Source organism: Nothoprocta perdicaria, unplaced genomic scaffold (genome assembly GCF_003342845.1).
Source record: "Nothoprocta perdicaria isolate Ctin4 unplaced genomic scaffold, notPer1 scaffold_55, whole genome shotgun sequence".
Lineage (NCBI taxonomy): Eukaryota > Metazoa > Chordata > Aves > Tinamiformes > Tinamidae > Nothoprocta > Nothoprocta perdicaria.
Genome location: NW_020455810.1, coordinates 251,421 through 263,010, shown reverse-complemented (window position 1 = coordinate 263,010; position 11,590 = coordinate 251,421). Strand labels below are relative to the sequence as shown.

At 37.7% G+C, this 11,590-nt stretch overlaps 1 protein-coding gene across 4 annotated transcripts in view; it reads right to left on the bottom strand.

Annotated features, from left to right (window-relative positions):
• Positions 1–5,043: 5,043 nt before the first annotated feature.
• Positions 5,044–11,590, bottom strand: part of CDH18 (cadherin 18) — a 227,731-nt gene continuing 221,184 nt past the window's right edge. For 3 of the 4 annotated variants that reach the window (XM_026048532.1, XM_026048533.1, XM_026048534.1), the window contains 2 exons: positions 10,993–11,244; positions 5,044–9,453 (listed from right to left, as the gene is read on the bottom strand). In XM_026048532.1, coding sequence (XP_025904317.1) covers positions 8,951–9,453; positions 10,993–11,244 — 755 coding nt within the window. In that variant the 3' untranslated portion in view covers positions 5,044–8,950. The remainder of the gene's footprint in view (positions 9,454–10,992; positions 11,245–11,590) is intronic. The other variant, XM_026048535.1, reaches the window with a different exon arrangement.

Sequence of the window (11,590 nt, the reverse complement as noted above, 5' to 3'; positions counted from 1 at the left end):
TTCTAGAATAGACCTATAATCATTCTGTATTATCTATAAATACAGAAGAACACTTACTGGTGCTTTGCTCAAAACCCATTTCCACCATTTGCCCTGTCTCTTACATGATTAATATTCTTGCAATTGCAATTGTACCTTTATACTGTACTTTTTTTTTTTTTTTTTTGATTTTTAAATGTGAAATATCTTGGCTCAGATTCTGCTTCAGAAAAAACAGAAGCAACATTGCAAAACTATAATTGCATGGTGATGGTAGAAGAGACTTTTAAAAGTATTTTACAGAATAAGAACCAGACAATAAAATACAGCTACATTCTATAGCCAGGCACAGCAAGTTTACTTTGATCAATTCTGTAAAAAGATTTATTCAGATTTTGATGGCTACCACAACAGGATGGTGACCCATCACAACCTGGAAATGTCACCAAGGATGTAAGGATGGAAGCTGGAAAAGGTTTGCAGTGCTGAATACAGACAGACACAGCAGCCATCGGATTTATCTGTTTACAGGAGTACTTAGAAGATGCTCAAGGTCAAACAAAAAACTCAAAAATATCACTAGGAACATATATGAATATTGTGATTAAAATGAGTGGTTCTCTCTTCAACACTGTCATTTTGCAAGTTTCCTGTGCTACCACTAAAGTGAAATTACAATTTCACATTAAAAATTAGCAATTTGATGCTAATCATATTTGCACTGCTCATTTCCATTCCAGGTATGAGCTAGGGACCTTGAAGTGAAATACCCAACATTTCCTATTTTTTTTTTTAGCCAAATAATTTACCACCTTAATTTATTAAAGAGTCTATCAAGACCACAATGCTCTTCAGCAAATCTCTCTCCTAGGAGCACACAGGGGCAGACTGCACCATCAGCAGCAAATCATACAAGATGCAAAGAGACAGATTGACCAGCATAACCTCTCACATTCAGGACGAAACCTTTCCAGTAGTGCTAAAGTTTGTCTTAAAACACTTGCAAACAAGGAAACACTTTTCACTTCCAGAGGGCAAAAGTTTTCCTTTCCAAAGTAAGGCATCATTACAGCCTCTTTGCTGCTTTTGGAAGCATGTAAAACTCTGCAAGACAGCAAGCATTTCTTCCACACCTTTAAATTGGGATGTTTCTATCTGACCCCAGATTTCTCTAAAATCTAACTTGGCAGGACACTGTCTGAATTCAACTGCAAACTGTGGTTGAGCATCACCTACATTTTAACTGAAAACGTGCACTGATGTATGGCCCACATTATCATTTTGTTGACATGACCATTGAGGAATGCAATGCAATGCAGAAGATGTAGGTCAAAGGTAGTCAAATAGCCTTCCTCATTCACAGCTTGTGAAAAATAAAACAAATATAGAACAACATAAATTTTATGAATTTCATATTCTATTCCCACTATATATTTTCCACATTTTATGGTTTTATTATCTTTAATGGGAATAGTCATAAAATAATGCAGTATTCAACCACAGAGCTTTGCAGTAATTATCACAGTCTATTATTGAAAATGTGTCCTGCATTTCAATGTGTATTATGGATTGTAGAGCTTGTCTCTGAGCATTTCACCAATAACTGCACCTGCCCTATGGTATCTGCCCTCTCCTCTGCTATCCTTCTGTAGCACTTGATCCTTCTTACTTCATCCTTCCCTCCCTCATAGGCCTTCACTTTATAATATTGTGTTCACAAATCTGGCCTTTTAACCAGACTAGTAATGTCATTTTCCATGTGATCGTACCAAGTGTAGGAGAACATAGTCCTGGCCAATATAAATGATAAATAACAACCCAATTTTTAAATTATCATGGAAGCCAATTTGAATTTCATATTTTCATGCATGGTAAAAAGGTAAAGAATTCAGCTGTGGTAAATTCCCATTAACATCAGCCCAGAGTAAGAAACAAATATGAGTACACTTAGCAGCAGATAACTGATAAGTATTCTATTTGTCAGAGAGATGAAATATTATTCTTAGAGTCCCTTGATATTTTTAGGATAGATTTTCTTAATGCACTGCTTCAAGCATAGAACACAGAAAAGAAGGTTGGTGGGGACAGTAAAGAAAAAAAGCAACATAAACAAAAGGGAGGATGCAAAGTGAACAATACATAAACCATGTTTGCAAAACCACTCCATAGCACACAGCATGAAACATTCATTTGGAAAATAAGGGCAAATATAAACTGAGTGCTAGAGTCTTTTAGCATGCTATAAGACTAAAACAGAAATACGAGGTAGTGGTTTCAGATCTACTTAAAAGAATCTGAGCTTGAATTCCATGTGCAAGATTTGAGGGACTGGGTGTACTTTGCCTTGGGTTTCTTTCTTCCTCTCAGAAAAGGGAGCCTTACATGGCCCGATATTATAGGACTCTATCAGTTAACATGTGAAGCACATTTGGCCTCCCACCTAAAAAAAAAAAAAAAACACAAAACAAAAAAAAAAAGTCTCTGTCTTCAGACAGGTAACAGGACTGAAGAGATTCATTGTTCATAGAAATAGTCTCTTTAAGGGATAGTTTTGAAAGGTTTTAAAGACATCCAGTAGAAGAAATGGCATGACTTTTTTTTAAAGTAAAATTAGTAATTACCACCATCATATATAATGAATTTGCTTTTCAGAGTGGGTAATTCATTCATTGAACGCAGGTTTTTTCTTTTTCTTATCTTTTTTTAGTTTTTCTCATTTAATAATTATAGCTGCTAGAGATTAAAAAAAGATTTTAATCTCTGATTCATTCTCCTTCAGGTTACCATTTCCCAGCTGAAGATTTATCTGGCAAAAATCACTGAAACTAACTGGAAATCACGAGTCTCATCAGAAAGAGTAAGTTGAAAAAAGCTGCAAATAGCATAAATCCTGCTGCTTTACACTTCTCTTGGAGAAATCCAAACAGAGTCTTCATGTCATAATCAAGATTGCTTATTTTCACATACCAACTTCTTAGTAAATCTTTCTTTTCAGCCACAAATGGGATTTGCTGTTTGCCCCACCTGGGTCCTCTTGTGAAAACAGGCTGTTTATTGTCCCTTAGACTTCCAAAGGGCTGAAATTTATCCCAGTCACTTTTTTTTCCTCAACCCATTCCAGACAGTTTCAGAAAAAATTACTTCTGAATATGGAGCATGGCCATTAATTCAGATAATAAATAACATACAGCCTTCATAATAAAGGCAAGAGCAATCTAATTTGTTTCAAAATCAGTGATTTGTTAGATAAAGAGCAAGGTTGTGTGTCCTACAATCCTCCAGAAGTCCTAACCCCAACGTGAATTTTCTCTTTCAAAAGTTGCTTTGTGGGTTGATATTTCTGCTGTTACTGACTGCTCAGATTATAATATGCTCTAGTGCATGTATTTCCAAAGCTAAAAATGCAGATTTAGAGGCAGTTAGTGTAGTAAGACTGTTTGCTGGCTCTTGAGGGCTTTCTATTGTTTTGCTAAAGGTTGAGATGTGTGAGAGATTTGCAAAGTTATACTGAGGCGCTACTGAGAGTCATGAAGACTACAGAAAAAGCACAGAAAACTCATACACAAAATTGTCTAGCTTTTGAATACTCCCCATACCTAAATATAAATAATACATTTATTTATATTCCATTTCAGCTATGGAAAGAACAGTTAGAATGGACTCCAGCAACATTTAAAAATAAGAGGATAAAATCTCTATGCAAAATGATAAAAAAAAATGCTTAGCTCTGCTAAGACAGGAAAAATGATCAAACATCTTTATGACCATTCTTTAGAAAGTTAAAACTTCCCAAATTAGACTCAGAACAAAAAAACACTGCTTTTTTCTCTCAAACTTACATTCAGGTTCAGGCTGTCAGGATGTGTCTTGCAGCTGAGTGATATCTTGTTATGAGCAGCTTTTCTTGGGCTATGCAGAGGCACACGTGAGAGCTGCAGAGAACAGCAGTACCCAATCTGCACTGGTCTGTAGGCAATAAACCCGAGCAAGCAGGATATCATAACAAAATCCAATTTTCCTTTCCTGAGAGCTTTAGCTTTATTTTTTGGAATCTGTCAGCCTAGGAAAGAGCAACATACAGCTTGTGAGCCACACTGCAGGGATTTTCTAAGATGTTGCTAAAGCCTTCATTCATTCACATGAGAAGGAGGAGTTGGTCATGTCCACAGGTACTGCTTGTGAGCATCCTCACCTGGTTTTCCTCTTCTACTCTGGATCAAGTTTGCATAACAATCCAGGCTGTTACCATCAATCTGGATTCATCCATGTCCCTAACAACTCACCCATGTGGGTTCACTCACGCAATCACTCACGCATTCACCCTAAACTGCTGTATTTCAGATTCAGTAGTTGCCACGAGAATAAGCAATGAACCATTCAGCAGGCTGCCGCAGAGCATCCTTTCGTGTCTCTCACCCTACCAATCTGTAGTCATAATCATGGAAGTGTCTTGGAAACCACGACACATCTGAAGGAATATGTGAGGCAGGAAAATCTTCTTAAAGTTACCACACCGCTTCTGACACTGACCTCATTAATGCCGCTATATCACATATCATTCTTACCGTGTCTTTAGATGGTTACATGCATTTCTTTGCTGAGTGTAAAACATAGACACGAGGAGAAAATAGCCCGTCGTTCTAGTTGTGATGAGGAATACAATAACCCATCACCATAGCAAACAGCATATTTTATTTGAAAAATACGAATAGAAGATTTTGTCCCTTTTGTTTATTAAAAGGAAATGTAACAATTTCTAACAGTAACACTTGCATAAGGAGGTATTTTTAACCTAATTTAATAGAATATTACATACTTTACATTACTCTCTCATTAAAAATATATATATTTTTGGAGACTTTGGAAAAATAAGGATGGCCCAATACTTGCAACACTGCTCCTAACGTTCCTTAAAATGCACTGTGCTATTTAGATGTACTGCAAGTACAAGCTTTATAATCCATAAAGTTACCCTAGGCATTACAATTTCGTATTCTCTTCTGTATTTAGAACATAACATTTATTATCCTTTGAGTGACACTAGGAGTTTGATTAACTGCAGACTGGTCCAACATTTAGATATTTCTAAATTGTACAAAGCCTAAGATCACAGAAATGTTGTAATTCCGTTTAAATGTCAATGAGGATATTTTCACAAATAATTTTTCTTATAGCATTTGCAACTTAAAAACAACTGCATGAAATAGAATTTGCAGATAAGAATGTTTACAGTTATTTTCATTTTCCAAAAAAAAAAAATCAAAAAATAAAGTGCATAACAGTGAAATTATGTTCAACATTTACATAGTTTTCTGTACGTATGTAATACCTGGCAATGCCAATAAACAACTTTTCAATGTATGGATCTTAATCTAATAGCACTGGAAGTCAAACTCTTCATTGATTTTTAGGGGTATCATGTTTTTTGATTTTTTTAGGCTCCCAATATACCTTTACTTTTCATTCTTAGACCATTTTCTCAGAGGACTTGTGTGCCCTTGCCATTGCAAAAAAAAAGGGGGCTTGTTTGAGATATTGTGAGCAATTCATTATGTGTAATCGTATTATTAGTTGCTGCTGGAGGAATAATACTGGAAATTAGAAAGCCCTTAAGCATCCCTTCTATGTGACATTTAACTTTATTCACCATCTTCTGGTTTAAGGAAAACTGGCAGTTTTCAGCATTTAGTTGGTAAGTGGCAACAGGATTACTATATAGGCTAAGAGAAAAATATTAGAGAATGTGAGCATACAAAAGACCCATGAAAACTTTTAGCAAAGTCCATACAGTCAGATTTAACCATAAACTAGAAACAATTTTCCCACAATACTTTCACTGAATGTACACTTTGTTTAAATCGACAGTGCAACAAAATGAATGTGGCTTCCATGAAACACAGTGCTAGTTATGTTCAATCAATGTTGACATAGAAATTCTTGAGAATACTTTAGATTTGTTTCTAGGACAAGAAGGAACAAAGGTAAATTTTGTAGGATCGGGGAGAGAAATCTGCAAACCTGTTGTTCTGCAATGTGAGGCCTTTTGCTGTGGCCCTGAAGATTCAAAATTCTGGTACTGGTCATGCAAACAACACGGCACTGTGATGCATAGTTGAGTAAGAGACAGTAAGCATAGCAAGCATGCAGATACCTATCGTGACAGAAAAGCACATCTGGCCTTCACGGTGGGTAGGACATACCAAACAGGACAGATCACAGCATGAGCAACGCGGGGTCTCGGCAATGACGCCGACTGCCCAGGGCCGTGTTGTGCTGGGCAGCAGGTAGCGGACGCGACATGTGAGGGATGGGGGATCCTTATTTCTATGAAATATGACCTCCCCTTCCCTCATTAACTTAATCAGAACATGAGCCTAAGAAGTGAGCATTTGCTTTGTCACTGCACTTTCCTTCTCCTGGCTGCTCTATGATGCAAACAAAAAGCAGAGAATGCCTGAAATACTGCTTGAAGCACAAAATACAGTTGATCTTGCTCACTTGGGTGTAGGAGTGGGGTGAGAGACATAAATATAACTAGTGTCTGGGTCTCCGAACAACAATATGACTGCAGCTTCATCATATGCAGTACAAAGTATTAGGGTCCACGGTATTTGAAATGTTGCAATTGTCAATATTCTCACCTCATCACTGTATTCATACTGCATAAAAATTGAGATGCTGGCGTAAAGCAAGTGCGATCTCAAGAAGAAGGAAATTTCTCCTCACAAAATTCTGCACTATTAGTTGCTTCATTTGGGCCAGAACACACTAATTCTACCCCAAAAAACATTCACATACATTCACCGTTCTCAGTTTGTGCGAAATTCTCACTGCATTAACAGACGCTTCTCTGTTAAACCTTTCTCTATAATGAGAATATTTCCTTAAATGCATTCCTAGGAAGATTTGTCTTTTTGGTAATTCAAACAAAGAGAGAATAGCACAGATTATTAAGATACCTTCACATCAGCAGAAGAACACTTTAGGATTTGGACGTTCATACCCTCTAAATCACCTTAATAAAAGGATGATGACAGAAAAGGAAACATTAACATTTTTAAATGTCGAAGTTCCCAAAGCTTGCAATTCTTTTGTTATTAAAGTTGTATATTATTTTGTGTTACATCAATGTTTTGCACAAATTCATTTGTTTCATTTGGAAAAAGAAAAAAAGAAACAATGAAAAAACTGTGGTACAAAAAACCTCTGCAAATACAGTGCAACAAATACTATTTTTAGATTTTGAAAAGTTTTCAAAGCTATCTGCTTCTTTTCAGCAAGCTCTATAAACCAAAAGGAATGAACAAAATCACAGAGAGTCCTTAAAAAATAAAAATCCTCAATGCATGATTCATTTTAAATGGGCTGATGAAACATTCTAGACATATCTTGCACGTGGTCCTGGTCCCTACCCGCTATAGTAGAGAAGGAAAGACTAAATAAAACTCTGGTTCACTTGTGTGGCCCACTATAGGTCAGATCCTGACTTGAGAAAGCAGCACTCCCTTCTTTTCTAAGCTAAAGGAAAGCACTGCCATAAACAAATAGGGAGGAATCTAGTGGATTAGACTTATCTGTTACTCCTCCACACCAGGCCAGAGAGTAAAAATAAAAAAAGCAGAGCATAGGTGTTAAGCAGCCTAAGGAACAAGTTCTGTGATGCTAAGTAATTACTGAACAGAACAAATTAATAGACACTCCAATACACTTGTAGACACTTCTACATTCGTTTTTTTCTCCCTCAATTGATATATAATACATTCCTGCCCCCATAAGGTTTGAAATAGGGAGGAAAAAAAAAAGATTGCTTAGAGAGAAATTATATCAGGAGGAAGTAATAGAACTAAATCAAATTAACTTAAAATTAAAAAGCAACATCACTTTCAATTCCATGTTGTTTCAATCATCTCTTTTCCTGTATCTCACCAGGAGCTCTATTTTGCTTTTAGTCACACATGGAAATAGAGACATTAGGATTATGAACTCTAGGTCATCAATTAACTGTGGTAGCTTCTGGATTCAAAGCAGCAAAAGACTTCAAAAGCATCATCTACTGACCTCAGTGAAGCACAGCGAGGCAAGCAACTGCATAGTTACATGGTGCTGCCATTGCTGTTCTTATAGAAAGGGCCTGTGCTTCATCTGCCTCGCTGCATAAAGGCCTCTTCAGACCCATGCCATTGAGATGAATGATATTCCCATGAAAGGACAAAAAGAAAAAAAACACACACTGGACACAGAGGTTCCTCCAGCACTCAGGAACGGAGCAGCTCTGGGGCTGTGCGATGGAGCCGTGTTTGCTCTGCACACAGCTACCTACGCCCTCGCTCCGATGGCTGGCTAAGGAGGAAATTATGAAGAATATAATGAAATGACATATTCTCAGTGCAACCTGCAAATTCAGTAAGACCAAACTGATGCAAATAAGGGCCTATATCAATAGACTGTTTATTTGAGAGGACATTTGTAATATATCCCTTCTGTAAAGGAACAGACTGCTTGGATTTCTCACACTGGTAGCGTGGCTACCGCATACTGCAATCAAACAAGGCCTAGAGAACAGCTAGAAATGCAATGTCAAAACCATTTGCAACAGATTTGCTCTTCCATGAGCTATTTTCCTAAACCGACATGACCAAAGACATACTGTAGTAGCTCTGAGATGCTAAGCATATTGCAAGGAAGATGTCATTGCTTGGCTTACTTTAGGTTTTGTTACGGTTACGGCACCACGGACTTTACTGAGCAATTAAAAAATATACACAAGGGACAATAGCTTATTTTTTCTGTATTTTTCAAAATTTGACTTTCTTCCAATTGAAGAACCCAGTTTCAAATATGAAAAGGGCACTTGTTTCTACAGTAACTGTGTACAACTTGCTCAGTTCCAAGTACTGTATTCATTTTCTGTTACTGGTGCTGTTCTTGTATCTCCAGCTGCTGAGGAACTTCTCTGTTCTTGGAATTACAACTAAGTTGTTCTTTCTGATTCTATTTCCCCATAGAGTTCAGCCAGCTTCTTAAACTCAGGCCCCCAGTCTCCAAGGTAATTATAATCCTGGTCGGAGTGTGTTGTGGCTGAATCTAGGGAGCTGATAGAGCCAGCTTCTGATCTATGACCCTCATAGGCATAAGTCTGCAGGGAGTCATATGGAGGCACGCTGGGGTCCAAATCTGCCTCTGCCAGTCTTTGCTTAATGAATTCCTGAACATCTATACTGTCCAGGCTTGAAGAGGGGTGATGCCTGGGTACGTGCTTCACTTCGGGCCGAATATCCCTGCGATATTTTAGCTCCTCAGCAGCTGAGGGGTTTCGCAGTGCTGTGATGTCAAATGCTTCAGTGTCTTCTTCTCCACCACCCTCATCATCGTACGTGACGACGTTCTCCCGGACGTCTTCTTCTGAAATGATCAAGGGCTCCTTCTTGCTGCGTCTTAGGGTGATGAAAAGGACCACAATTGCTAGAGAGAAAACTGCAGATATTAGATTAGGTTTAAAGCTTACGTTCGAAGTAAGCAGATACTTGCTACAAAAATAACAGATACCAAAAGATGAACTTAGAGGCGTAATACTTTTAGGCTAATTTGCTATTCTGGCATTATTATGCCGGCCTTGGACTGTAGTACCATTTGTTAGGATATGTCTGTAATATCAGATCCCCAAAGTTTTCAAACTTTGCAAGAGTCTAGCTATAGCTTTAAGTGAGCAATATCTTTGTTATGTAATTCATTATATGGAGACAGATTACTGCATGTCTGGAAAGCACCCCCAAAATCTAAACTGGCACATTTTGAGACAGTATCCTGCCAATATGGAACAAGTAGAGGCCACACAATTATGGGGAAAATTAGGAATGCTATAGTGAAGCTAGAAACTTCCAGTACAGCCTGATTTTAAAGGGGGTCAATAAAAATATTATTTCTTGTTTATGCTTGCTTTGTACGAACTGCTGAGGTTTCCAGAGCCAACAATGAAATCCACAAAGAAAAACTCATAAAGAATATAAAAGGGATAACGTGCATTCAGGTAAATGACAAGTTAAATGAGCAGGCTGAGATTTTTCAGAAACATTGTTAAGGGCTTTCAAAGGTCTACTAAAATCATTATTCACTGTATATCTGCAATGTTCATTTTTTTTGCTTATGATTGTGAATATTGTATGATAAAAGATAAATTATAAACTAAATATATTGCTGTTCATTTTAAAGAAACTTGTAAAAAGCACAGTTCTGAAGTAATCTGTGATGAAAGTAGCCTTTAGAAAACAAAAAGACTTCTAAAAAAAAATTCTGAATGCCCTAGTATGTGGGTTACAGTGCAAATCTATTATTTCTTGCCACCTTAATGCATAATTCTGCATTAAAATGCAGAAAGGCACATGAATAGTACTGGAATATGTTGCGGCAAGTCGCTGCTCTGACAAAAAGAATATTAATGGGCAACATTCAAATTGACCTGGGCAAAAGAAAAAAAAAATCAAGAGAAATGCAATTCCAAGGAAATTTATCTAATGGAGTCATCTTATTAGCTCATATGTGCCTTGCCCCCGGGGATTTTGGTGTGCATTGCTATCAGCTCACCCCAAAAAGGTAATTAAGAAATGGCTTTTGTATAGTGCTAATGGTACTTCTTATGGTGTAATGTATTTCAAAAAGCTTTCTTCACCTCCTTTCGATAATTTTTCAAACTCTTCTAGACATAGAATTCGAGCCAATGTTTTTTGAAATCTTTCCAAATTACCCAAGAAAGACCTGCAGTGCTAATTACTTGATAGCTTCTGAAAAATTATTTCGGGTGGATTCCAGATATCCATGAATCTACTTTAAAAGCATTTTTTCCCTGTGAGTTTTAGCTCAACCTTTTTCTTCCTCATCACAGCTATGTGTTTCTAATTACCTCCTACTGGCAGGCAGCCCTCTGGTGCAAAGATGTATCATATTCAGCATTTCTGCCCTGCCACATTCAGAGGGCTGGAGGAAGGATAGCGGCTCTTGGCACCGAAAATGGCTTACCCAGGAGAATGACAACGCAGAGCAGGATTGCAATTAGAGCTCCCGTGCTGAGGCCAGCAGAGGAGAGGAAAGCTTCAGCATGGCAAGTCCTTACACGCCCATCTTGTTCACAGGCACAGACCCTAATGGTGAGAGTGCTGCTGCTGCTCAGAGTGGGAGTCCCACCATCAGAAATCAGAACTGGGAGGTAATAGACATCTTGAGTGGTTCGACTGTATCTCCTCCGTCTTGTCAGGATACTGGCTGTGTTATCTGCAATATCAAAACCAGAATAGCATCGTCATAAGGTATTACTGACAGCTTGTTTCTCATGCAACAGAACCACCAGGCATTTTCAAAGGGTGCAGTTCTAATCTGTGAAAATGTACAATCTAGAATTGAAACCTGGGGGAAAGCCAATAGAGGCTTTGGCCAATGGAGGAAAACAGGAAGGCAGGTGAGAGTAGCTAACATTGTGTAAATAAGATCACTAAAGCTCATATAAATGTCTTAAGAGTCCAAATTTACTTTACTAAGCATTTTGGGCCAAGTTTGCAAATGTTTTAATCCCCTGGTGGGAGTGTATGGACACCTGTAAATGGGAACATGTGGAATTTCT